Raw genomic sequence first — 27,403 nt, 5'->3', positions numbered from 1 at the left:
CCAGACAAGTACCATAATTTTCACTGTATGTTAACATTTTTAATAATTATGAGACACATGTAATCAATAGCTTGCAAATAGAATTTGCATACACTACACACGACAGTCTCCTTAAAACATTTTGAAAAACGATTCATTTTGTGATTTGACATGAGCTGACGGATGTTGAACAGCTTATTCACCATTGTTTGGGACAGGGTATTTAATTCATGCCTGACTTTAAAACTAATGTGAGAGTTTGTATGTACCTTTGTATTTGCCTAGATGCTGGTTAACTACGTTATTCATACACAACAAGCCTATGCTCAGTTAGGTGGGTCTTCTGAAATACGTGGCAATTAAACCCTCCTACATATGAATCACTGAGCATTCACAGAATACTTTCTATATGAGTACTAAGTGTTTACAAATGAGGCTGGCATATTTTAAATAATCTTCACCACTTCACCACCTTGGTTAAGACAACGAAGTAATGCTATCATCATGTACATACAGAGACACAGGCAGACACAGATTAAATAAGGTGACCTTATTCCTTACTCCCATCTTCCCACTACAGCTATGGCAACTGGACCCAGAATTTCACACACACCTTGAATCCCTAGCTTGAAATAAATGGAATATCAATTCAGGATCGCTTACGCGTTCTGCAAAAGAAATATGATTATCATTAGTTACAATTCTAAGAAGCTTCCCACAGATTCCAATACATTTGATCAGACCACACTTTTCCACAGGAATCAACAATGTGCAGTAGGCTCTCTGCTGAATTCCTAGTTCTGAAAAACACAAACATCATCACCACCAGGGCTAAAGCTGAAGCCCCAAAGGAATTTTGGAGGAGAAAAAAAGCTACTGACTCCTTCACAGTCTCCTTCAAGATGACAAAGATAAACAGAAGAGTCAATATGCTAATGGTCACAGTGCTTATCAGAGACAATTTTCAATGGCGCATCTGTACCATGGGAAATTCTAACCTGCTGAACTTGTTCTTTCTAGCTATTAACAAAAATATTTTTTAAAAATATGAAAATTTAAAAGCTCTCTCCATGGAAGATAATGAAGTAAAGTTTGTCCAACTGACTCTCATTAGACATTTTTGAAACAAAAGCATTTTTACTTTACCAAAGTGAAATATTTTATGTTTTCTTAAAAAATATATTTTAACACGGGTTTATCATCTCTATTTTCACTGTTAGGGCCTATCATTATCTTCTGCTAAAAAACACGAAGGAAAATTGTAAACAGTGTTTAGTATGCAAAGCAAATGACACATTAGATTATCATTTGTAAGTAAGGTACTAGATTTATGAACCGGGTTTCTACAAATGCTGAAACAAAAACAGGATGCATTTGCTTAATCTGAACTGCACAAAGAGAAATAAAATGTGCCTACTTCCAATTTCTGGACTTGTATCAGTGAGGAATTTCTCCTTAGACTGCATCCTGCTGAAGGAACGTTGCCATTTTATTATGAACAGCTGCAAAAACCTGGATGGCTTTGGCATTTTACCATGTGTAGTTCAATTAGCGGGCCTTTCATTTTATTGTTAAACCAGCCATTTTCATACACAGTTTTGTCTAAGTACAAACCTTTTAGCGACAGCCGTTTGTCACCCCCACACATATTAGGGATGAGAAAACAGCCCGCCAATTAAGATGCCCACACTGGCCCCATCTCCAGGCTCAGCCTGAGGTAGCGATGAAACAGTTAAAGTAAAAACTTAGTTTTCCATTTCAAAGAAAGTTCAAAGACAACAAGAAAACACTGCCCTGCAGAGTACACAGATATTTTTATTTATTGCTGGAAAAGTTTAGTTAAGGAGTAGGCCACCAGATTTACTCTGTATCATAACAAACAATTGTGAGTCCACATCCTGTTCAACAAGAAGGTCTACTTAGTTTTCATTCAAGTCTTGGATTAAATCTATGAATCTGACAAAATGGTGGTTTGAGCACTCTTACAACAGTCACATCAAAGACATGGAGTCAAATAATGGTCAAGATATAAAGTGAGCAGTTTTTAACTGGCTTCACGTTGCCGTTGCTACTCCAGCAAGACGTACTACACTATTTCTTAGGCCCCATATCACAAAGTGATAAATTAAAGGAAATATTAAAAGCACACGAAAACAGGACATCTTTAGGTAGAAGAACAATATTGAGATCACTTGTCTTCTCTGCTTCCATCCAAATTCATGGGTTGTCAAAAATCACCAAGCTATTCTGCAAACACTAAGTATTTATTCCACAATCTACTAGTCCTTTATAAAGTATACTGAGAGAATTTATCCAAGAGAAATTACTTAAAATAAAATATTCTAAAATAATAAAATAAAATTATCTAAAATAAAACTAAAGATAATATTTAAAAGAAGTGAATAACAAATAAGGTTACATTATCTGTAGCTCCAGCCTCGTTTTTTGAAAACTACATGGACTTTCCTCTTTTTCTGAGCATGAGACTAAATATCCCATGTTAAGACACTTTTATGCACCTGATAATTTAAGTCATAAATACTACAAATATTTCACAGTGAGACTGCCCACTGAAAGCACTCCACATTTTAAGATAACAAAAACAAATCTGAGCTAAATCAGCACCAGCAGAGAACACAAAATACTTCTCTTACCTCCATTTCTGTGCAGTGTAACCGGCCTGATTTATCTGTAATAAAAAAACGAAAAGCTTTCAGTTTAAGTCAATAGACAAAAAAATAAGAAGTCAACTATTTTTTTTCCAGTTTTAGCCAAATATTCTTTGCCTTACTTCAATCACTCATTTCAATAATATTGCAATTATACATGCATCACAGAATTAACAACAAAAAGGCCCTGCCCTCTTTATTTGGATCCTTCACGACTCTCCCTTTTAAGATGTCTTTAATGTTTGGCTTCATTATTTAAATTGTATGAATGATGCTCAGCCATGGAGAGAACATAAAAACATGTTGGCTTAAATTAAGCAGGAGAGAGTAATTATTTCAAGAGAAAACATACCATTAATTCATAGACCAGGAAAAAGCCACTTGCTTCATCTGATACTTCTGGGATATCAGAGAGTTCAACAACAACATGAAGTTCAGGCAAGCTAAAGTAGAAATATCGTTGTAACATTTTCAGAGGTCCTTTCTTTCACTTTTTGTGTTTCCTCTGAGTTCAGAAACATCACTTTGGAATTTATACAACATGGAGAAATTAACTGTCTGAATTGTTTCATCAAGTTGAAATCTCAATATTCTCGAAGACGAAACACTTTGGTATAAAAGTGCAAGTGGCTTGCCAGTTTATGAAAAAATAAAACTGAAATTTCACATCATATACCATTCGACTAAAAGTCACGATATTATCACTTTGTATTGATAATTCAAATGAGAAGAGCACTAAGTAGGACATAGCAGGATGATTTTCTGTTGGGAAATGACATTCAGGAAAATAAAATATTCCACAGAAACATTCCACAGAGAAGGGGAGCTCCCCAAAACCTGACCTTCAAAACACGTGGATCTTTAATTTGACCTCTGTGGTCTTTGCTCTTTGGGACCTCCCACAGCACCCCGGGAAAGCCTGCAATGGGGAGCTGTAACTGGGAGGACTGTCCTCATCAGATTGCCCAGCGAGCTAAAGGAAGCTCAACCTACTGGTTAGCACAGTGTTCGTACACAGGATCGTGCTGACTTAGTACGTAAAATCTGAATGGCACACAAAACCAGAGAAGAGTCACCCACACAGAAAAAGATTTATTTTTCACGCTGAACTAGTCGCCTTCCCTTTGAAACTATAGGTTACATGCATCTTGAATGAATACGGAGCAACTAACTAACAGAGGGAAAGCTGTTTACCTTCGTTTTGAACTCTTGCCAGTGTAAGCTGAACGCTTAACACCGGTGGCTTATTGCAAAACGAAGCACAGGAGAGTGACTTAGTAAGGCAGCTTTTAAATACTGCATCCTCTTTGCAGAAGGACTGGTGATCCTGGTCAATTCATGTCAAGATCCACATAAGAGACATTCCTGGTGTTCAAAATGATAACACTTTGTTTTAAATAATAAATTCACTGAGAACTCTTTTTATTTATTTTTTTTAAATACACCTACAACTATTAACAGATTTATGACTATTGAGGGCTACTTCTGTGAAACTCAAATGAAGACGACCAAAACAACATACCTCCACAATTTAAGACAATACAAGACCAATTCACAGAAATGTAGTCAAAATGGGGAAGAAAAAAAAAATTTCAGAAAAAAAAAAAGTATTTTTGGAAAATTACTATCTCAGAATATGTAAGTAATTTGAAACCTTTAATCACGCAATGGCACACACCATTGTGCCAGTACTTGCAATCACTGATAAATTCAAGTACTTTGACTTGTGTCTTCTGTAGCATGACCAACAGGAGTCTGACCATTTACCAGATCCTCTCAGTAGCACAGACCCATCACTACACTTCATGGCTACACTGAGGTCCTATGAAGATCTTTTTAACAGAAGTCTTAACCAAATCCTTACATACAAAACAAATAAATCAGCCCACACTGAAAAAGGTAAAGCAAAAATTCTATTTCTGAAAGGAACAGCAAGAAACTCATCTCACGGCCCCTTTGATAAATCTTCTTTTGATAAACTTCCATGAAAGAAGTTCCTCAAGGAAAAACACTCCAACTTTAGAACCTTTCCTTGTCTCATATCTGGTACTACCAAAATTTACTACTGCTTTCAGAGATTTATTTTTTTTTAATATTATAACTAATGTAGGGAACATCTTAAGCCATATTACGTATTCCCATTACTTGGAATCTGGGCAACACCACAGAAGAGGGGCAACATTTATACCAGCACCTTAAAAAACAATCGTATTGTCAGGATTCCATATGCTGAGGAGGGAAACAGGAGTAACAAGTAGTTTAAGTCTCACACCAGCTCAAACGCACCACAGATGGTATTCTAGACAGGCACAAGCTACTGGTTGACTTGCACCATTTTAACATTACAGACTGCATTAGAGAAATTATTTACTCTACCATTCCCTGCCCCTCTCTACCTTGATTCCAACCGTGTACTCAGCAGATTTCCCTGACCTGTTTGAAGTGACGCTTTTGGAAGTTTCCTACATTACTAAAGACACATGTATTAACTCACCTAAGAAACACATATTGACATGAATCTATCAAGACTGAGCTGAATTTGCTCTTGTATGGCCCGTGCAAGCAAAAATTAGTCATAATGGCTAGCTATAGGAATTTCTTCTCTTCAGCTGAGATGACTGAAAAAAACAAACTTCTAAACATAGCCTAAGGGCCACACTTTCCCAATTTGCACTGGGAGAGAGAAAAAAAAAAGATTTATATATAAAATATATATATACACAAACACACACACCCCTATAAGAAGTCATAAAACTGTCTCTGTCTGCAGGCAGAATTGTTTATCTCGTAAATAAGTGAAGGTTTACAAATTTATTTCAGCAGCTGCTTCTTTACATAGATCCAAACCTCCTTGCCCTTCAAAACCATTCAACTAGCTGCTAACCTGTGCAGCCTTCCTACCACTCTTAATGCCAAAAGATATATATCAAAGTGTTTTTCCATGACAGCTTTCCAATAGTGACTAATGCATTCATTACTAGTAAACAGCACAACTTTAACTGTCAGATTAACTTCAATTTTTAAACTTCAATTTTTTTTCAGTTTGGGAGATCGTATGATTTTTCCCTCATGGGTTGCTGAAATGCAAAAAAATGTAGTTTTTGAAAGAAGGCAAGAGGCTTAAATTGAAGGTTTCCTGTATGCCTGAAAATAGTCTTCAAAGAGATGCATAGGCTACGGAATAACAACAAAACCAAACCAACAAAAACCTTTGACCACCATTTTTAATTTCTCAAAATTTCTATTTGAAAATTATTCATATTTCAAGCCCCCAACAAGCTGAGTCAGGCCAAACTTTCATTGAGCGTTAGGGCGCTCTGACTCATCCCTCAAGGCAGGAGCATCAGGTCGCTGATTAGACAGGGAGAAATAACTATTTCCAAATAATCATTTTGGAATGTTGTTTTAAAGAGACTGTATTCAATTGACCAATAGCCCGTGCTTCACTGAAGGGTAATTCCCATGCCTTGCGAGGATTAATATATCCCAGATAAAGGTCTTCACAGATTTAAAAACGAACAGCAAGCCTATCATGTACTGGTGCAAAAAGTAAGAAGCACACATTTAAGACGTCATTTTAAAGCTGGAGTGGATAATTCAGTATGTTAAAAAGGACTGACTGATACAGGGTATTTGCAAGAAAGCCTGCTGGATGTGCCAAACCATTTGAACTCCGCTATCCGAAATAAAACTAGGGTGTTGATGTCTGTGTCCTGGCACCACAGCCACACGGCCGCTGCTGCTTCCACTGCAAGCAGCTGCCCCAAGAGCCTCGGAGCCCCTTCCCAGCCTCCCAGCAACATCTGAGATTCCTCTGCACCAATCCAAAAGTGTTTCCTCCCAGACAGCTTCAGTCTTGATTGCAGAAGGGAGGTCGTCAGCACTCACGTTCAGACAGCAGCGTAGCGCTAGCAATAAGCCTGGAAGTCATTTCGTGTTAAAGATTAATATTCTACTTAAATATCACAACCTATTGCTGCAGGTTTGGGGAGAACTAAACCTATTATTTCCACAATAGCAGACCTCAGGGTGCCCTCAGGAAAGACAGCCACTGCCCATTCGTGCTGGAGGACGGAGGGAGAGGTGGCAGGAGAAGGAACACGGGGCCTACCTGAAGCAAAGGGAGAGAGGGACAGTCTGGGAGTCACTAACTCAGGACCCACAAATTCAACAGCCTTTAGTCAGGCCCCCAGATTAAGCAGAATTTGTATGTATTTTCTGGCTTTTGAGTCTCCAAGAGGCACTGTAGCTACAACAGCAGGTTTTTCCCTGGCCTTAAGAGAACAAGGAGCTCCTTAAAAACAACAACAACAAGCCCTCATTGTAATCATCTGATTGCAGGAACTGGGGCAGTCCTTACCAAATCTGACAAGGTTTTCAATCCAAGAGTCAAGATTAGTGCCAATAAAAGGAAAGGACAAGAATGAAGACAGCAAAGGCACCCAAGCGACATAAAGGAAGGAGATGATATGTAAAGCACGGGGTTAGTAATTACACGGAGAGGAAAGCAATGATGGAGCAGAAGTGAGCCAGACTTCTGGCACAGGATGGATATTACAGGACAAACAGATGAAAGGCATGGGAGGACAGAAAGAAAGCCTGGGTAATGAAATGAAAAATGTGAAAATGGCAAAGAAAATATAGTTAAAGCTTGAAGATGGCCATAAGGCTGCGGGGAGGACGGTCGTGAAGGCTGAGAACACGAGGAGGTGGAGGAAACAGAGGGGGTTAGGAGGGGAAACAGGAGACCCCTCGGAGCGACTAGGAGAGGCTGATGTTTTTAAGGAAAACACTTAGGCCTTAAGAGTCAACGTATCCCTCCTTTAAACTATGTAATTAGGAGACGACAGGTAATGGGGTGAGTCCTCACAGCTCATGGCTTTTTGGATCTGACTCATGATTTATGTATCAGCCGCCGGTAAGTGATTTAGAACTGGTATGCTGCACTTCTCAAACTGGGAGAGGACGAAGAGGAGAGCAAGAAAATTGTAAGAAAATACAAGGAAAACTCTTAGAGAGATTAATATACTGAAGGAGGCCAGGACTTTGTGTCAATGTTTTTTTCATGCCTTCATCTTTCTCCATTCAACCCGGATTCGCTGAAGTTACTCCTCATTTTGTACAGTCATAAGTAATCCTCTGCACATTGTACAAAACAGATAATGACTAAGAGGTCTTCACCCAGTAAAGTTTTGTAATAAAAGTTTTTAAAATAATAATTTTCCTTAATACCAAATTAAGGAACCCACATGACATTAATGCTACCCTGTAACGTATAACACAGTGATTGCTCACTGTCTTGTCCCATTTTTACTCGGCACAAGGAAACTGGCTCTGGTCACCGTGCAATTCTTTCTATGTCCACTGCTCACCCTCTATAGCAAACCCATAAGTCTACCTAGGGATCGAGCCAATTTTTGTTATTCTAAGATAAATACTGTGCTAGACACACATCTCAAAGTGCTGCTGAGCTCTACACACAGCCGCCATCCTCTTCCACAGATGCTTGAGTACAGATACTACGCTTGCTCTTCTCTGGCATGTCCATTTATCAACTCTCCACAAAAAAATGAATATGCACTTAGACTTCACATGTCTCAAAAAGTTTTTGTTTGTTTGTTTGTTCTTAGTTTTGTTACTCTAATCATATTCTCCTTTTTCCTAGAGAGCTATCCACTTACTTGCTGGTCCAACAAGGAGGCGTGCTTGTGGCAGAAAGCTGAATCCACTGAAGTCTGAGGGAACTTCAAGCACGTTACGGATTTTCTAAACTGATACCACAGCGTTGCTGGACCAGTTACGAGCTTTTACCCACTGCTAGTAAGCTCTCTCAAGCAGATGGAAAAGTAGTTCCCAGTCTCTCTCTACCTTGGCTATGTCTTTGGAGTCTTGTATTTACGCTGCACAGACTGACTCATCTTTCTGTTGCTCTTAAAGCGCACAGCAATAAAATTCGGTGGCGTGCTCATACCTCTGCGCGTGTCACGCAAGCTACCTCCAGATTTTATCAGCGGTGGGACAATAATCGTTTTGTCTCCTTACTGGATCCAACGCTGTAACCTAATAAATTAATTCAGAAACAAAACGCGAACGCTCTGCAGTTTTCTTTCAACAGAGATGATGAAAAAGCTTCCCCGGTTTTCTAAGATGCATTCGGCGTCAACAAGGATCCAGGATGCTACGTGCCTTAATCCCCTCATCGCCTCCCTTACTGCAAGGCACTTTCTCCAGCCTCACCAAGGCTCTCACGCTCCGGCCAGGCTCGGGACTCCAGGGTCATCTCCGCTGCCTGTCACTCTGACGCCCTCCTTTTCTCGGAATTGCCCCATTAGGTGCTCACTGACTGCGGCGTCATACACAGATATCCTCTTCACCTCCAAAGCCCTTCTCACGCTGCCCCTCTCCTACCCCTCACCTCTTGCTGTGCAGTCACTGCCACCTCCAGCCAGCCCCTGACGCTGGACTCCGTGACCAAAAAAAAGTACCTTTGTTCCTTCTCCTGTGATGCCCCTTACAGACCTCGTATTAATTCCCCGCAACATCACGGAGACGTCTCATTTCTCACTTTACTCTTCAATCTCTGTTAGCACTGACAGTTACAATTCTACTTTTCCTTCTACAGCAGCATTTAATTGCACTAGTAAAGAAAAACCCCATTAAATTACAGAAGTACTATCTTTCACTAAGTCATTACGAGCATCGGGAGCCCACAATTCCTCAAAGTTCCTTGCTGTTAAGCTCTCCTTAGGAACAATAAATGCAGATTTCGGACAACACCAAACTAGTCGCTCTGCCTTCACAGCCTGATTACCATCTTTACATTTTTGTGAACAAATCTGGCAACCAAGGTTGCCTGTCGGTAACTTCCTTCCACTTGTTTTGTGCAGGCATCTGGAATGTGATTTCATTTATTTATTTACTCCAAGCCAAAGGCATTACATTTTCTTCCTACCTTGACCTCCACCACTAATAGATAAAGTCTTAAAACTCTAGCAAGAAATGGTGAGGCTTAATACATAAACCCTTACTATCTTTAAGTACAATTCTTTCTAAATATCCCCGAACAAAATCTGAATTCAGAGCACAATTAAGCGTTAATTCTAGAAGTAGGATTTATTTCAGCAGCAGTCACAGCGGCCCCTGTTTTGAAGTTTAAGCAGCAAACAGGGCTACTCCCATCCATTATCTTTCAAAAGGGTCAGCCAAATTAGAAGGACAATGCCAGGACATTCATCTGCTTCTGAAAAGCACGCATATCTTTCATAAGCACTCTTCAAGAGGCTGATAGATGAGAACTTCTTGATGCACACAAGGAAAATTTGCATTTATTAGTCCTATACTTCTCCGCCCTGCCTTCCAATACCTGGGCACGCAAAGAAGGACGTGAAAGCCATTACAGCTGCCAACACTGCGTAAGCTATTCCTCTCTACCATGTCTCACCTCGAGCCCTCTGAGTCCCGTGAAAGCCACCATGCAGCCAAATTTTCTGCGATCTTTTTGATTCAGAGCCAGAGCTCTCCATGTGTTATACCCTGCCTCTGAACACCTGGCAGCTGCCCAGGAGAAAAATCTGCATGGCACTTCAGTAGCTTCCCTCTGTGCTTCCTCCTCTGGGGCTGGAGGACAACACAAAAGGAGGAGGAGGAGGAGGAAGTTCTGGTGCTGGTTTCCTACTCGCATACCCATCACTTTGTTACTGCTTCAAGTTTAAAAACAGCACCACCGCTTGTAAGCACTGTTCCTCAAGGAGAAGACTCGAAGCAGTCAAACCACACGTTTACATCCAACGTTTTAACTCATTCAGAAGGTATTTTTTATTGCATCTGGCACTTTACTAGATGCCACTGTTAGCTCCTTTCATATAAATTGCAAGCATAATAGAGAAGACAAAAACATCCATTAGGTAAAAATACGTTCTACGCTGTATCTCCAAATTCATCTTTCCGAGCAACCCACATTTCCGTGGTATTTAGATGTCAGACAGCTGCAATGGTTCATACCAAGATGACCACAGGGAACTGTTCGTTTTTTTGCATGTTTATTTCTTACTCGCTCCACTTCTGGCAGGAGGATAAGGTTTGCAAGGCACTGTGAAAACAGCTCTTTTATAAGTGTCCCTAAAGCAAACTCTGCGACGCGGCCGCGTTTGCTCCCGAATTAGCCTGAGCTCTACTGACAGGCGTGACTGATCACGCTGTTCTCCCGGCCCTGAACAAAGCCCGAATGTTGGTGACCCAAAGACACCATTCTGTGGGGACTCCTTTATCTGCCACACAGGATCCTCTTGTTTACCAAAACAGAAACCAACAGCCAACATTTGATTCCGTGATGACCCAAACCTATACGCCAACCTACAGCTATACGTTTTTCATGCACTGCAGTAACAGAATAGTTTCGCAGCTCAGAGTATTAGCCCGCAGAATCCCTACTGCTCTAACAAATCTTCTGACACAGCCACTTAAACCTAAGTTGCCTGATACACGAAGGCAAGAAAACAATTACCAGGAATCCTTCCTGATCCTCCTCCTGCTGGGGATTCAGACGGTCAGGTAATACAAACATGCGCATGAAAATGAACAGCTGAGCGAGGTTTCCATTCTCAATCATTTTTTACTTCTATATAACCAAAACCTACCTGATTAAAGGAAAAAAAAAAAAGAGAGAGAGAGATAACTAAGGATCCAAGGACTAGCAGACTGCAGGTAAAACTGAGAAGATTTTAAAATTGTTCTCTGGTTTTGGTTAATGACAGGGATTTGACTTCAAGGTTGTTTTCCTGCCATCCGTATCAGTGAAACTCATCTTTCTTTCCTACCTCAAGGACATTTTGTTCAATTTCTAGGTATTTTCAGTCAGAATTTCAAGTATTGCGCATTAGCCGGAGAACTGACTCAGGAGAAATGGGTTTGGAAACGCACCACCCATTTCTACATAATCAGTACTTCTTTTTAGGATAGCTTTAATTTGTATCTCAAGAGTAAAATTAATGTGGCCAGACGGCTTCAGGGCCTACGCCGCTGCACAGGGCTCCCCTAGCCATAGCACCGGGGCAGCAGCTCTCAAGTTTTCATTGCTGCTAAGCTGAATACCCGAGTGTAAGAATAACTATCCCTTTGAGAGGCTTGAGATGAAGGAGGCTCTCAACGCTCATTAATCATCGCCCAAGGACGTTGCAGGGAGCAATAAGGAAAAGAACTGGGACAGTTCAAAAGATACCAAAGAGCAGCAAGCCTGCTGTCGGCTCTTCCACGCAGCGACCTACTGGCAACCACTGCACCATGCAAATTGCAATTTCCAATGGAAACCTGCCACAGGCTCTGCAAACCAAAGAAAAATACAAGCTGCTGGACTAGGACCACCTTGGTTTCATGTTGCCAGGTAGTCCTACAAATCCTTTGTAAAAGCGTGAAGGCTGAGCACGGCCTGTGCTGCACGGGCGTATTCGGAGGTGCTGGGATGACTTGGGGCAGGCAGAGATACAGACGTGGGATCACTGAGCACGGTCTAGCAGCCAACATCTGGCCCTGAGCTCCTTTCCTTGCCTGTTAATTATAGCTATTGGAGGGGTGCGTGCCTGGTGGTCCCCCCTCGTGCCCTCCCACATACATCCGCGTGTGCGTGCCAGAGCGCGGCCCGAACTTCACGTTCGGATACACCCCGCAGGTCACTAAAAACATATCGTGAGAGGCAACAGAATAAGGCCACGAACAGCAAGGAAAAGGTAACAACAAAAAGAAACGCATACTAAATCACTGCGTTTCCTACCGCTGACATGAGAGAGAGGAAGAAGCCTGATCCCACCTCAAAACACCGCAACAAAAGCAGCACACAGAGTGCAATGCCCTGTTCTGCGTGTTTGTGTGGCACACAGACCCACTGGCTGGGAAAGCACTTCCCCGGCACCTCTGGGTGTCCATCTGGCATTTTATTAACATTACAATCACCTTTTTTTTTTTTTTTTTTTTTAAGAAAGAGGGCACATCAGACCATATTCAAGTGGAAATGGTTATTCGACTCACTGAAGTTGTGGGAGAAAGTTAGGGCCCCTCTTCCATTTCTTTTTTATTATTTTTTGATATTTGCATGTACCGCCGGCCCCAAGCCGGCTCACCGCGCATCTCCAGGCAGGCGCCCTGCTGAAAGCCTTCACCAACTGGTAACACGCAGCACAACATCCACGTACCAGCTGCGCCGGGACCATTAACCCCACTTCACAAATTCACCACAGTGCTCTGCTCCACACCGCCTGAAAACCCCCAAATTTCTGCCTTCCCAGGAAATCCAGCGACGCTGAATCCGGCTAGCCTGACGGCGGGGAACGCCATCGATGCGCGATGACCGGCCCCATCCCTGTGCCAGCTGGGTTTAGGTTGAAAAACCCCTAAACCCCCAAACCCAGATAAACCCCCGCATCCCACATCCCCCCTTACAGAGCCACCAGCCGGGACCCCGGCCGAGCCGTGCCCGGCTTCCCAGGGTCCGGGTCCCGCGGACAAAGGCGGTGCAGGGGGGCTTTGGGGGGGGCTCGCCCCTTACCTGCGGCGCTGTGGGGCGGCCGCCGGGGCTCGCCCCGCTCCATGCTGACGGCGCCGTCCCTCCAGACGCGGAGGTGCGCGGCCGCCCCCGGCCTGCCCGCGGGGGTCTCTCCGCGGCGGGCGCGGGCCCGCAGCCACCCGCAGCACTGGTAGCACACGGCCCACGCCTGCTCCTCGTTGATGGGCTGGTTGTACAGCCGCAGGATCTCCTCCAGCGACAGCGCCTCCGGTTGCCCTCCTCCTCCTCCTCCTCCTCCTGGTTCTCCTCCGCCGCCGTCCTCATCGTCGGCGGCGGCGGCGGGGCGGGAGGCGCCGGGCTGCGGCTCTGCGCCGCGCTCCCCCGGCAGCGCCATGCCCTGCCTCGGCTCAGCGCCCAACGCTGCTGCTGCTGCTCCTTGTGCTGCTGCTGCTGCTGCTGCTGCTGCTTGTACTGCTGCTGCTGCTCCTTGTGCCGCTAGTACTGCTGCTGCTGCTGCTCCCTGCGCTCATCCTCCCCGCCCCGCCAGTGCCGCCAGGCCGCCGGACAGCCCGGCCCAGGCAGGCGGGCGGGCACCGGGCGGCCGGCGGGAGGAGCGGCCCCGGCGCTGCCGCCGCCGCGGGGGGAACGGCTCCGAGCCGCGCAATGGCGGCCCCCGGCGCCCCGCCGCCGCAGCGCCCCCTGCCGCCCCCCGCCCCGGGACCCCGAGCGCACGGCAGCGCCCGCAGCGCCCCCTGCTGCACGAGGGGGCTCCCCGTCGGCGGTTCGCCTGTAATCGCAGGCAGCAGGGACTTCCCCCCCTTACACGCGCTGCTGCGAACTGGCGTTTTAGCCAAGGCCTTCAATTCAGCCGTACCCAGCGTGCGCTGATCCAGCCCTTTGAATTATACTAGATACAGTGAGATCAATGCAGAGATTGTACTGTCTACAGTTTTAACGGTGGAAGCAATTCAATAGTTTCAATTTATTTAGCCTCAAAAGGGATGGCTAGAGTTGACGTGGTAAAAAGCACTAGAGGCACGGACGGCCTGGTTGCCCTTTCTCAGAGCATGAGGACCGAGAGACGCTCAGCAAAATCATCACCATGTTTAAGACAATCAAAACCACACATGGGTAAGTACAGGTGAGAGTATCAAACTCTGACAAAATCACGGAGGGTTATTACATAGAACAACTACTACTGCAGAAGCGAGCTAAGTTTGAGTGTCAGAAACAGGAGAGTTATACAGAAATGAGCCTCTGCAGGTTTTTTTTTCCTCTCCTATCATCCATGACATGTTATTGTCAAGGAAAAGGTATGAGGTTGGACAGACTTTACCTAGGCCAGCACAGTTATTTACGTTTTGGTGTCCAACTCTTAATTGTGAAGGTAAAAAGAAAAAAATCCATAAATTATTACATTCATAGATTATAAACATTACCTATACCCAACTGAACCGTCTGTAGAAGCTCAACGTTGAAGCTATTGCTAGCTCCAAGATAGGCAGAAATAAATTTCCGTTGTGGAAAGGAAACATACAACATTCCTCTAAGTATTAAAGGTGCTTTTATTAAAATAAACTCTTTATAAATACAATTATCATCGTGTATACAATTCACTTCACACAATGCAGTATTCAAAATTGGTGGCATCTATACAAAATACAATATTAGTTTAATTGCATAATATGATATGCAGATACATTATTTTGCAGATCCAAAGAGGCATGCATGATTTTGTTTTTCAAAGGACAGAGCGGTATTTACAAGCAAACATGATCCAAACAGCACATGCAGATTCAGGGTATGTAAACACTCGTACACGAACTGCAAGTCGCACTTGGTCACCCCTGCAACAGATTATTTCTTCACAGAAAGGAGACCTGCGACAAAGAAGGAAAAACAAGAGTAACAAATATCACTAAGCTATTATTAAAGTTTTCAGTTATACACGTGCAATTATTTGAAACATGATTAACAAATAACGAGCGTCCCAAGTCTGTCAACACAAATAATAATATTGTTTTATAGCGGAAGGGCTGCTGCCTTGGAGGAGAACAAGACCACCGCTGGTCACTTAGCAAGTCCAGAGAAATTAAATGCAGGGAGTGAAAACAACACACTCATTCTTTAATTTAATCCATCAGAAGTCTATCATCACTGGACTCATCCATTTAACACAAGAGCTCTGTACCCCATGCCCGATTCATTATGTGCATCATACATTCTTTATTCTTCCAGTTCTTATTAAAGGAAGTTCATTTCCTTTAAACTTAAGTCAGCATCAAAACAAACAAAAAAACCCTGCAACTCATAATTACGTATTTCTACTTGGTTTTAACATATATGTTGTTACTTATACTTAGTCTTACCGAAGACACGTGGCAAATGCTCTCCTGGCATTTCTGTATACAAAATGGATAGGAAAGCCTTTAAATGTGTGACCATCAGGTACTGCTCTTCGTACAGCATCTTGAAACTCTTCGTTTCCAGCAGAAACGCTCGTGGTACGTTCAAGCTCATAGGCTGCTAACGCTGGTGACAACAGATAGGATAGATGGTCATCCCAAACAGTAGAAAGGCCAAGATCCTGCGAGGCAAGTCACAACATGATGACAACCATGCAGAATGAATTTAAGGATATTAATCAGCTTGCATAATGTACAGATTCAAATAAATTCATGACCAATCTTTAACTTGCAGTTCATGGAAGTGAATCCATAAAGCAGTAAGGTGTAGGTACTGATTCACACACCAAACCAGAAGAATCAAACACCACCAACAAAATATTAAACACTTATCAAGAAATTAAGTCAGACTCAACTAAAGCAAAACCAGCAGAGTTGAAACTATATGTTTTAGCTACACTATATTTGGAAGAAATTTAAGACTACAGTGCTGGTGTATAAGATAGGCAACAGAAATACGGGAAAGATCAACTAAGATTCACCTCACGTTTTTCTAATGTCTCCTGGAAATTCACTTCAAAAAAACAACGCACAAGTTCCCAAAACACAGATACGTATGTATGTGTACTTTCCTCCTACTAACCAACAAATGCAAATAAGTAGAAAAATCTACCACTTTTGTTCAACACTGCACGAGATTCATTCTCTGAGAATTACTTGCAACCCTCAGGTTGAGCATTATGTGGTAAGAGATTAAAAAGCAAAGATTGCTAACATTGAAAAAAAAAGAGAAACATCAGCTATCAGGAATTCAAAATACCATCTCCTTCATATCCAGCACAGGAAGAATAATTTCTGATATATTACGTCACGTAGAAATCTTGATAAAGGACAAAACTAACTTCTAAAAATACCTGCTAATTTTGTAAAGCACTCAGAGTAAGCAGAGTAAGACTGAAAACTGAAAGCCTGCTTTTATCTAGGGAAGAGATATACATATAAAATTAAAAAAAATAAAAATGTGATGGATACGTTCAGCCCACTGACAAACAGGATTTTTATCTTCTTAGCTCTTTTATAAACCACTCATAAGTAGTCTGCAGATGCCAGTAAGCCAAAAATCACAGACCAGGAAAGAGAGGGAAAGGCAGGGTGGGGGGAATAAGCCCACAAACAACTGCAGCACTGCCACTGCAAACAGTTAGTATGATGTCTAAACTAGCCAAGTACAGTCATCCCAGATGTTTTTCAGTTATTTTAATTTTCACATCTTGCATTTCTGCAACGGGTGATGGAAAACGCATTGCAAAGGCACAACTATGCAAACTAACAAACAGCTATGCAAAACAAGCACACAACAAAGACATGCACCTTTACTACCTCAGCAGATCAGTGACAGTTTTTAAACAAGATTACCTTCCTGTGTTCCGAGACCAGTAATCTCAGCTGCAATTCTATCTCGTTGCTTGTTACTGCAGCATCTATTGCAGAAGCACACAAAGGAGGAAAAGGGGGAACTGAAGACGCTGCTCCAGGAGAACACACAGATTTTATTGCTTCTCCACTCATGGGCTTCCATTTAGACTCGTCATGCAGGTCAAACACGCAGACCTCCACAGCATCAGTGGGCTGACAATTTCCAAAGAACTTCTGATGGTTGAAGACACAACCTATTGTGCGATAGGGATACAATGGCTTGGGCTGTTCAACTAGCGGAGGGTCGTCAGGGTTGATAGGCCTGTGGATATACCTGATCAAAAACATTCAGTTTTTTTATTAATGCACCTTATTTCACGTTTTTATTAATGCACCTTATTTCATGTCAAGGTAAAAATATGTAGATGAGACAGAAATAAGTCATTTCTCCTTTATATATAACTCAAGTTTGTTAATAAAATTTCCTCCCCAAAATAGCATTCAAATCAAGAATAATAATTTATTCTAATAATTAATTCTAATACAGAAAAGTAATTACACATTTTTGGAGGCGTAGCATACAATGCAATAATACATTACTTTTCTTCTTTATATGTAGGAAAATAAGCTGATTAATCAAGCAGATACTGAATAACAACTAAATTTTGCAACTACAAAAACATGCCCATACAGCTTCCACACTGTTCATCGCATTTTGGGAAGTACAGCTTAAAACGCTAATCATAACATACGTAATCAGTGGCAAAACATAATTGCTTATTTTCAACACTGGTTATTAACCAGCTCCTTTCACACAGCCAAAAGTTTTACATTCAAGTCTACGGTCCCACTGTACTTCTAACGACGCAACTTGAAGCTATATATTGCAAAAATTATGTTTCCGAAGGTATTTATTGTTTCAAACAGCACTAAGAAGTATAATGGTATGGATTATAGTGCTGAGTGTCATCGGTAAACAGGAAGTTCTTATCATTGAAGTTCTAAGCATTTTTTTTTTTTTTAATTTTGATATAAAAATTGGGACTGAGTACCACTCCATGCCCTTGAGTAACAGGACATGCAGAATGACAAAAAGGGAAAGAATTTTTAATAAACGGGTACCAGAAGCTTTAGAATACAGAACAACAACGTGCCCTTCTAAAATGACTCAAGTGAGAATTTCAGAGATTTCTTGCACAGAGATTTCTGCAGGGGAACAAAGTAGTGCAACACTGATTTCAAAGATGAACTAAGATTAAAAAAAAAAAACACATACGGGCTCCTAACCAATCATATCAGATTTCACCTCTTTCTTCATAAATGAAGACAATCAGCTGCCCTAAGACAAAACAGCTGAACTACTGAAAAGTATATTACAAACTGATGAAATACTTCACCTCACACTGAACCAGTTACTCTTCAAACAGCAGCAGAACACAGAACACAAATTTGAAGACAAAAGCCTCCTAGACACTTAAATACTTAGTTACATGACAGGATGTAGAGACTAAAAAAATAAATAAATCCAAAGAACTACACAGATCTCAATACACCTTGTTCAGTTTTCTTACATTCTTTTAACTCACCTATGCCCCGTTAGGCTCTCCCAAAAGGTAATCGTTCCGTCGGTTCCACAAGTCATTACCCAAGTGTGGGGGACTCCTTTTGCTTTTGTTCCCACGCACACAAAGGCCTCCAATCCATACCCAAGAAGAAGGCTGCACAGAAGGTTAGCATGATCTTCACAGTCACCCTAGACAGTAAGCATTTGTAAGTTGGTTTGAGTATCAGGCACAGCTAAAACTATTAAAGAAAGAAAACCAATTATATTTTTCCAACTGTTATTTTCTAAGTCACATTTCCCTCCTATTTACGTAAAACATGTATCAAAAAGTCAGGATTTAAATTTTTTTTTTTTTTTTTTTTTTAAAAAAGGTACCTTTAGGCACAAAGTAAAGCAAGTTGTATGCTGTGCTTTCGATACTCTGCAAAATCACTACACAGCATGTTAAAGCTAGAAATAACATCTACAATTTCAATACCTTCCTCATTCTTTTAGGCAAGAGAAGCAAAGATGGCCAAAATCATGAACTAGTTTAATTCTGCTAACTGTATAATGGGAAAACTAACCAGTACAAACTATACTGAAATCTCCAGGCTAATTTTACAAAAAATCTTGTTATCCCATACCAGTAGCTGGTTAGCTTCTTTGATAACTAAAGAATTCTTTCTTGTGGTAAAGTTTTAGCTTTCTGTAACAGAATAAGTCATTTTAAGTAGTTTCACTGCAGACTATTTTTATTTTAGATTCAAGTACAGTGTATGACTAACACTGGAAAACATCTCTTATAAGGATACCTTCAAGTAAAACAAAACCAGAACCTCTTAGTTTTGTCTTCACAGACCAATGTTCTGATTAAAAGCAAAAATGTATATAAGGCAAATACCCACGACAGTATCAGAAATTATACAGTATTTTCATAGTTAGGAAATATGGTCACTGAATAAAATATAGATCTACTGTAATTTTACTTTACTTTTTAAATTTAATTAAGATCTCCCACAGATCTGACTATAGAAAAGCTGAAAAGTCACATCAGCTGCATTTCCTCCCAACCAGAAAGTTTTCTTCATGAACTTACTGCTACCAATTTTAAATGTCTAATATTTTTTCCTCTTATGTTCTTCACAACTGTTAGCTGTAAAAGAAAAAGATTCCTCATGCAACAAAGCCTTTATAACACATGCACAGCATTCATTACATAAATAGCACAATCTTCCCCTATCATAATGTACAAAGCAAATATCCGAATAAGTAGATTTAAACCAAGTTTTTGTTGAACCTGTGTTAATTTAATAATGTATCATGGTTTTGGCTGGGATAGAGTTAACTTTGTTCGTAGAGGCTCACACAATGCTGTGTTTTGTATTTTTGATGACAATAGTGGTGATAACAGAGGGATGTTTCAGTTGCTGCAGAGCAGTGCTCACACAGAGCCAAGGACCTTCCTGCTTGTCATGTCCTGCCAGTGACCAGGCTGGGGGTGCACCAGGGGCCGGGGGGGACACAGCCAGGACAGCTGGCCCAGGGGACGTCCCACACCGTGTGGGGTCATGCTCAGCAGTAACAGCTGGGGTAAAGGAGGAGGAAGGGGAGGACACCGGGAGTGATGGCATTTGTCTTCCCAAGAAATCATTATGCGTGATGAGCCCTGCTTGGCTGGGAGTGGCTGAACACCTGCCTGACGATGGGAAGCAGTGAACAAACTCCGTGCTCTGCTTTGCTTGTGCATGCAGCATTTGCTTTACTTATTAAACTGCCTTTACCTTGACCCACGAGTTCTTTCTTACCTTTCCAATTCTCTCTCCTATCCCACCTAGGGAGAGTGGGTGAGAAGCTGTGTGCTGCTTAGCTCACTACTAGGGTTAAAACACAATATAACGCCACACTGTTTTTCATAAGAGTAATAATGGTCCACCTGGTGTCTCAGGAGCTAAATTCTGCTATTTTCTGCAGAGCTTTCCACTATACTGCCTTAGAGAAAACCCTTTCTCTGTACCTCCAAGCACAACAGTCGTCAAACTCAGAAGTCACTATCATCACTTTCATCTGAAAGCCAGCAGGCAGCTCAGAGCTTGCCTTACACTGCTGGCACTTATGTGTGATACAGTGTTATAGTCATAGGATAGTTTGGGTAGGGAGGGACCTTAAAGATCACCTGCTTCCAGCCCCCCTGCCATGGGCAGGGACACCTCCCACCAGACCAGGCTGCCCAAAGCCCCATCCAGCCTGGCCTTGAACACCTCCAGGGACGGGGCATCCACAGCTTCTCTGGGCAGCCTGTGCCAGGGCCTCACCACCCTCTGAGGGAAGAATTTATTCCAAATATCTCAGAGACAATAGCTAGTGCCTCTTCTGTGTGGTCTTTGAGACTGGTCTAAAAAAAATGAGGTATAGCTCCTGCTGCCAAGAACAGCAGATTTTTTTTAATTATAAATACATCAGTGAGACAGTTTTTGAATGCAGAAGTTTCTCAGTGGCAATGAAAAGCAGCGATCACTCGAAAGAGCTATTAAAAGGGAGCAGTATTGCTTGTATTAATACATGAGAATTATGATCCAGAATGAGTCACAATTTATTTCATTTATGATAGTCATGTGATACAAACATTGGACTAGGCAGAAACTTACTGAAAAACCTTGTCTTGCAAAAACTGAATACAAAGACTTACCGTCAATATGCTTTAGCACATATATATACAAAATGTGTTTTTCAAAACAGACTTTTCCAATAATTCTAGGCTAATCCAGAAAGCAAAATAGCAGCCTACGCACTAGTATCAATTCACTGCATAACCATATAGGATCTTAGAGCCAATGTAGCAACCTCATTGTCCAACAGACTCGAAAAATGTATTGGGAAATGGACCCCAACAATAGCAGTAGAGAAAGCAAGCCTGTTCCAGAGCCTGCTCATCTACTACTTAACACCTGTGTCTCTTTAAAAATACCTTAAATAAGCTATTTGCAACTGGGGATTCTCTGAAGTGGACCGAATCCACCTTTCACAGCCTGTTTTAAATGACTAACCTCAGTCAGAACATACCAATGACAAGGTGTCATACACGGACTATTTGCACATACCTTGTTTCTACATATGAAAGCAAGAAGGGTGCACCACTGTTCCTGTTTGCCACCACCTCCTCCAATGACAGGAGCTCTTTCATAACCCAGGACACTGACAAACCGCGCTGCTTGCCTAGGTGTGTCTAGCAAGCGGCCTGCTCGAAGCGGTCTGATATACGAACACACTGGACGGTTTACTCCATTTTCATCCTTAACATATAAAAACAAACAGCACTGTTAAAACTTCCTGAAGTGCCTCCTGTTTCTCTTCACGGAAGTGACACCTCCCATTCTGGCTGTACCAGGTGTGTTCAGTAGCAGCATCACCTTCCAAACAAGGGTGTGGTGTTCCCAGCCCCACCAGTGGCTGCGAGCACCCACCCAGTCGCTCCCTCATTCCCCTGCAGCAGGACTGGGGAAGAGAAGGGGAAGGGTGCAAGCAAGAAGAACTCATGGGGGAATAATAGGAAAGAGGGGAGAGGTGCAAGTGATGTAAATATAAAGTACAGTTACTTGCCAGCAATGCAAATATCACAAGAGAGATCTTAGACCACTTTTTTGCCATGGAATTTATTCTCTCCCAAATAATTGTAATTCAAAAATACTGAGACAGAAAAATTCTTCTAGAATTAAGACACAAGACCATTAATGAAATTAATTCAGAGACACATTACAGCTAGATTTTTCTACTGGCTCTGTCACTGGTAGGATATTCTAGACAGGGAAGAAGAATCTGTCAATTTTCACATTGTCACCAAGCAAAAAAAAAAAAGGCATGTAAAATATGCTTCTGCATTACATGTAAAAAGTGGGTAACAACTGAGTTATCACACAATTCTGTGAATCTCATTTGTGTTCCCACTGTTACTTGAAGACTGGCTGGTCATCAGTCTGCTGGTAAGGTGGTGATTGCCCTCCCCATTTCTTTCTTTCTTTCATTCATCGTCTTTACTGACTTAAAGACTTACTGTCTTTATTGTCTTAAGCCTTTGACATTTGTGGTTATTCAGGAGAAGACTAAAGAGGCTTCATTACCTCCTGCATCAGGGTGCCTGGAGGACCCTTTCTTTCTGCATCATGGTACTAAGCTTCAGTAAACACACACAAGTTTAATCCTTACAAATTTCATTTTCAGCATGCTAAACCACATGTAGCCCTGACTGGAACATAACCACATCATAAATCTATACAGATTCTACGTATATAAGCCTTAAAAATCTAAGAATAAAAAGATAACTTAAAGAACAGGTAAGCATATTTGTAAAATTTACAGACCTGTGCAAAAATCTTTACTAGCCTCGTGTTGTGTGTAGGCCTAATCTGAAGGTATTCTCTCCACCACTGTTTAGCATACACAAGAAACAATCGTTCTTTTTCTGCTGTCTTCTGACGTTCCAAAGTAAACTGCAGGTAAGAAAATAACCATAACAAATGACACACATACTGATTCCAAACAAGAACAAGAATGCAATCAATAAGTGTATTAACACCAAATCCTGTCTTACGTAAAATACAGCTTAATATTTACATGGCATGCCACACCAATGCAAAAGAATAGTATTTTTAAATGAAAATCCAATGAGTGAAAACCTCAATTTACATTTCTTGTTTGTAGGCTCAAGCTTGACTGAAGTAGTGTTCATCTTCAGTGATGCATGTCTGTACAGAAGGATTACTCAGCTTGTGAAGCGTGGAATAATATCTGCATGCGCCTTCAGGCCACCATTTACTGGCTTTTCAAGCAGAATAGCTGACTTGAAATTATTTTTTCAAATGGAAAAAGAGAGCAAGGAAACATGTACTGTCTGAAGAAACTTAAGTATTTCATCCTCATTTCTCTTCTTGAAGCCTTGATACAGATAATTAGAAAACTATATTTCAAATAAAGTAATGATCAGTATAAAGAAAATAGTTTTAAAAAGGCAATTATATTTAAATTGAGTGGAAAAAAATTACTATTGAACATTCAAAAACCCACAGCCCCCAGCACCCACATGAGTAATTTTATACTGAGCTTTTTCCCCCCCCCATAAAAGCATAGGTCAGTCCTCCCAAAAATTACTTACTTGAGTATTAGTTATTTCTGGAGACAGCGTCTTACTAAGTTGAGGATACATTTCAAGTCTGATGTTCAAAACACCAACAGAAACCTTTGATTCTGTACCTTCGAACCAAAATACATTTCAATCAGTCCTTTCAAATTCCTTTTACTCAGACACATCAGTGAGGCAGGAACAAATAACTGTTTTAATTATATAATCACAAAAACAACTAAACTTATTTAAATACATAAAACATAAGCATCTTCTTTCATAGTTTAAACTCAAATAAGACTGAAAGGAAGGGTTACATGGCCAAAGAAGCAGACACCTAGATCCGAGATAATTATCCGTGGCTCTCTTTGCAGCCAATATCGGGACATACAGTGTGGTGAATGGTGTTCTGGAAGTGTCTAAAATAAGGCATCTATTTTGAGGCATCTAAAATTGATTAGAAGAGCCACACTGTAAGAGTGCCTATTCCTACTGACAACACAGGTAGCTCAAACTTAAGTAGCTAGAATAGGGTTAATTTCATTTCACTCAAGATATGGTTTATCATGAAGGACCCAGAATGCCATACAAATAATCATGTTTAAAATAATAATAATGCATAATGCTTCAAGTTTTGGACTCCATAACAGTGAGAAGAAATAAATTACAAGAGAGATACAGAATTAGATGCAATATGAGCAACAGAAACCTCATGCAGTGGTTTGTCTATTTATCTGAGTTGCCGGCATGGTTTGATGTTCTTGATGAATTTTGTACGACAACTAGTCTTTAGAAGAGGATAAAAAGCACTTGATTAACTGGATTTGTACTTTATTACTTAGGAAAAAAGTTAATGAGAAGTAGGTTAGAATTCCTCCCATCACCCCTACAATAAACAAACAAGTTATTTTCATACATTTCAAAGGTTATTTGTTATAAATTAAAAAACTGTCTACCTGAGAGTCTAACCAAACCCATATTGCTTAGTCAAGTTTGCATTTTCAGAATAAAATAATGCTAACAAGCATATCAATAAACAAATAGATTTATGTTCACTGGACAAACCTGTGCGCTAAATCATTCAAAAAGCAGGCAAAGGTGGTAAGAGTTAAGCATGACTTACACAGTATATCCTGTTTTCAAAATATTTTGAAGATATAGTTTACTCTCTTGAAACTAGCAAGAGCCTAGCTCAACTAACTAGTAGAGAAACTGTGATAGTGCATACTCAAATGACTCAGCTGTAACTTGGCCAAGTTCTGGGATAACCTGCGTAGGAAGTCATGGTACGTTGAGTACTGGATTTAGCCTTTATCCATTAAGTTGTATTATCCTAAATAATTAGGATGAAACACCCGGAACGGGGAGCGGTGACAAGTGACACACAAAGACAGACGTGTATACTGATAGCTAAGCACCTAAACAAGGCTGTTTATCCCTTCTATCAGAAAATGTCCTTCCAGCTATGTGACTACAAGGCAGCACAGCAGAGATTACTTTCTCTAGCAATTACTAGTTTGCTAAGAACAGGACACAAGCTAGACTTTACTCTTCGGTGCATTGGCCTGACAGATTCCTGGAGATGCATTGGTTGATTTATGTTTGTTTGTTTTCATAATTTAGCCAGATTCTGCAGAAAACCCATAGTGGGAATTCCCAGACATGAGGGCCATGATTACACAGGACCTGGAACACTCATTTTTCATGTTTTCATAACACAAGAATCTGACCATTAGTCTCCTACATAAACATTTCCTAAGGATACCTTACAGTAATTTCCCAGTTGAACTAAGATTAAAGTACATCATAAATCCTGCTTTAAGCCTATAAGCAAATTTACTACACGACATTTTAAGTCATCATTATATGACTATTATTTATTCTTACCTACACCCAGGAGCTCAACAGCAATGTTTGTTATGCCGTTCTCTGCAGCTAGGACAGATCGCCACTCCAAGAAATAGGATGCTACTAGGGTTGTCTCACCAAACGCGTCTGTTTTGATCAGAACCAAGTGCACTGGATCACATATAGATAACATGGTGGTTGCATCCACCATTTTACTTCCGTCACCTGCCAGTATTAAACCAAGATAAAACAGCCAGCATATTATTACCCCAAGTCCTCCTTAGAATTAAGAGAAGGATAGGCATTTATATTCGTTAAATATATTGCATATGCATTAACATTGCATTTTAAGAAAACCTTGCATCTAGAAGCATAAACAACAATCCTATCTTAAACTCAGATTAGGACAGAGCTACAGACTACAATCAATTTAGAGCGGGGATAAAAAGATTACTATATTTGACTACCCTAATGTAAATGGTTCAATTGTACAACAAATTAAAAATGGGATTAACATTTAAGAAAATAAAAGATATTCTGAAAGTACCAGTAAGTAAAAGTAATTGCAAATACTCTCTTAATAACTTCATGTCTATTTACTATACATCAGTATTTAGGAAACAACTTCCTCTGTAGGTGGGCATGACCCTATGCTGTAAATCGCTTTCTGTGCGGCAGAATTAACAAAGCCTGGTTTTCCCTGAATTTGTGGTATATTCACTCCATCCCCCATGTCCAACTGCACAAACTCCAGCTTTCTCTCTCTGCTCCCTGATATTCCATGAGCCACCCTGAATTTCTATAGGATTCAGACAGCATCAACGTGCTCTTCCTTTATCCCACTACCTTAAGTCTTCCCTATTTATTCCAGAAGTCTTCCCTTAACATTTAACTCCTACCACGTTCCCTGGCTACCAACAGCACAGGTAATGCAGGCTGCAGATGACTGCCTATTGTGCAGATGTCTGCCGCCTGGTAGGCAAACTAAATGCACAATAAAGTTTTTCCTTCCATATGGTGACAAATTTACATCTCTCTTCACAGAAGGGTTGAGGTTGGAAGGGACCTCTGGAGGTCATCTGGTCCAACTCCTCTGCTGAAGCAGGGCCACCTAAAGCAGGTTGCCCAGGACCACGTCCAGGAAGCTTCTGAAGTACCTCCAGGGAGATACTGCCCCCTTCTTCACTTGTCAGCACAAAGCTTGTGAAAATCACAGCCATTTTAGCATCTCTTACCATCCTTAAGATCACTATCTCACTATCAATTCTGGATAAAGTAACTTTTAAATTAGACCAACTTTAGAGTGGAAAAGAAGAATTAAGAATAGACAAAGATCTAGAAGTGGCAAAACCTAATACAGTTATCAATTTCCCTAGGAAAACATGATTAAGAAATAGGGAAAAAAAAACAAATAATATCAAATATTTTTCAGAATAACTATAAAGCCTGGGAAAGGAAAAAAACACCACAGTATCAGGTCCTTACCTAGGCTATCCTTGTGTACTTCAAGTAAAAAGCCATCATTAAAGTCTGGCTCACAGGCGCAGGGAACAGGTTTAGAACGGAAGCGCTGATTTCGGAAATGTAAACACAGACTGAAAGTAGAACAGATTTGGCCAGGCAGAGGATCTGGTTCCTGAAGATGTTCCAGAAAAGCTTTCCCACCCAGAACCTGAAGGTAAAGATACCTTCGTGTTGGGTCAATGTTAGCTGTAAAGCGTAGCAACAAAAATAAAGAGACTACAAAAACAGGCCTTAGGAAGCACGTTAAATATCAGCCACCTAACAGGAGAATAGAAATGTAAAACTTTTTCACAAACGAGTCCTTAGAAGAAAGTGATTTTAAAATACACAGAACCTATCTTAATGCAAAATAAGTGAAACTCTTACAAGTCAAGCTTAAAGTGACAGCAATATCTGCAGCTTACACGA

General features: G+C 41.1%; 2 protein-coding genes across 9 annotated transcripts in view; both read right to left on the bottom strand.

Annotated features, from left to right (window-relative positions):
* SPIRE1 (spire type actin nucleation factor 1) overlaps window positions 1–13,721 on the bottom strand; it is a 129,844-nt gene extending 116,123 nt beyond the window's left edge. For all 5 annotated transcript variants that reach the window (XM_035565354.2, XM_035565355.2, XM_035565356.2 and 2 more), the window contains exons 1-2: window positions 13,186–13,721; window positions 2,634–2,668 (exon numbers count right to left, since the gene is read on the bottom strand). In XM_035565354.2, the coding sequence (XP_035421247.1) occupies window positions 2,634–2,668; window positions 13,186–13,537 (387 nt within the window). In that variant the 5' untranslated portion in view covers window positions 13,538–13,721. The remainder of the gene's footprint in view (window positions 1–2,633; window positions 2,669–13,185) is intronic.
* Window positions 13,722–14,693: 972 nt separating this feature from the next.
* CEP76 (centrosomal protein 76) overlaps window positions 14,694–27,403 on the bottom strand; it is a 14,385-nt gene continuing 1,675 nt past the window's right edge. Inside the window, exons 4-13 of one of the 4 annotated variants that reach the window (XM_035565330.2) lie at window positions 26,957–27,181; window positions 25,511–25,696; window positions 23,657–23,754; window positions 22,866–22,994; window positions 21,609–21,800; window positions 19,607–19,663; window positions 18,551–18,717; window positions 16,965–17,298; window positions 15,513–15,730; window positions 14,694–15,023 (exon numbers count right to left, since the gene is read on the bottom strand). In XM_035565330.2, coding sequence (XP_035421223.1) covers window positions 14,885–15,023; window positions 15,513–15,730; window positions 16,965–17,298; window positions 18,551–18,717; window positions 19,607–19,663; window positions 21,609–21,800; window positions 22,866–22,994; window positions 23,657–23,754; window positions 25,511–25,696; window positions 26,957–27,181 — 1,745 coding nt within the window. In that variant the 3' untranslated portion in view covers window positions 14,694–14,884. The remainder of the gene's footprint in view (window positions 15,024–15,512; window positions 15,731–16,964; window positions 17,299–18,550; window positions 18,718–19,606; window positions 19,664–21,608; window positions 21,801–22,865; window positions 22,995–23,656; window positions 23,755–25,510; window positions 25,697–26,956; window positions 27,182–27,403) is intronic. The other 3 variants (XM_035565331.2, XM_035565332.2, XM_035565333.2) reach the window with 3 other exon arrangements.

The sequence above is a fragment of the Cygnus atratus genome, chromosome 2 (assembly GCF_013377495.2).
Source record: "Cygnus atratus isolate AKBS03 ecotype Queensland, Australia chromosome 2, CAtr_DNAZoo_HiC_assembly, whole genome shotgun sequence".
NCBI classification, from domain to species: Eukaryota; Metazoa; Chordata; class Aves; order Anseriformes; family Anatidae; genus Cygnus; species Cygnus atratus.
This window is presented reverse-complemented; position numbering and strand designations above follow the sequence as displayed.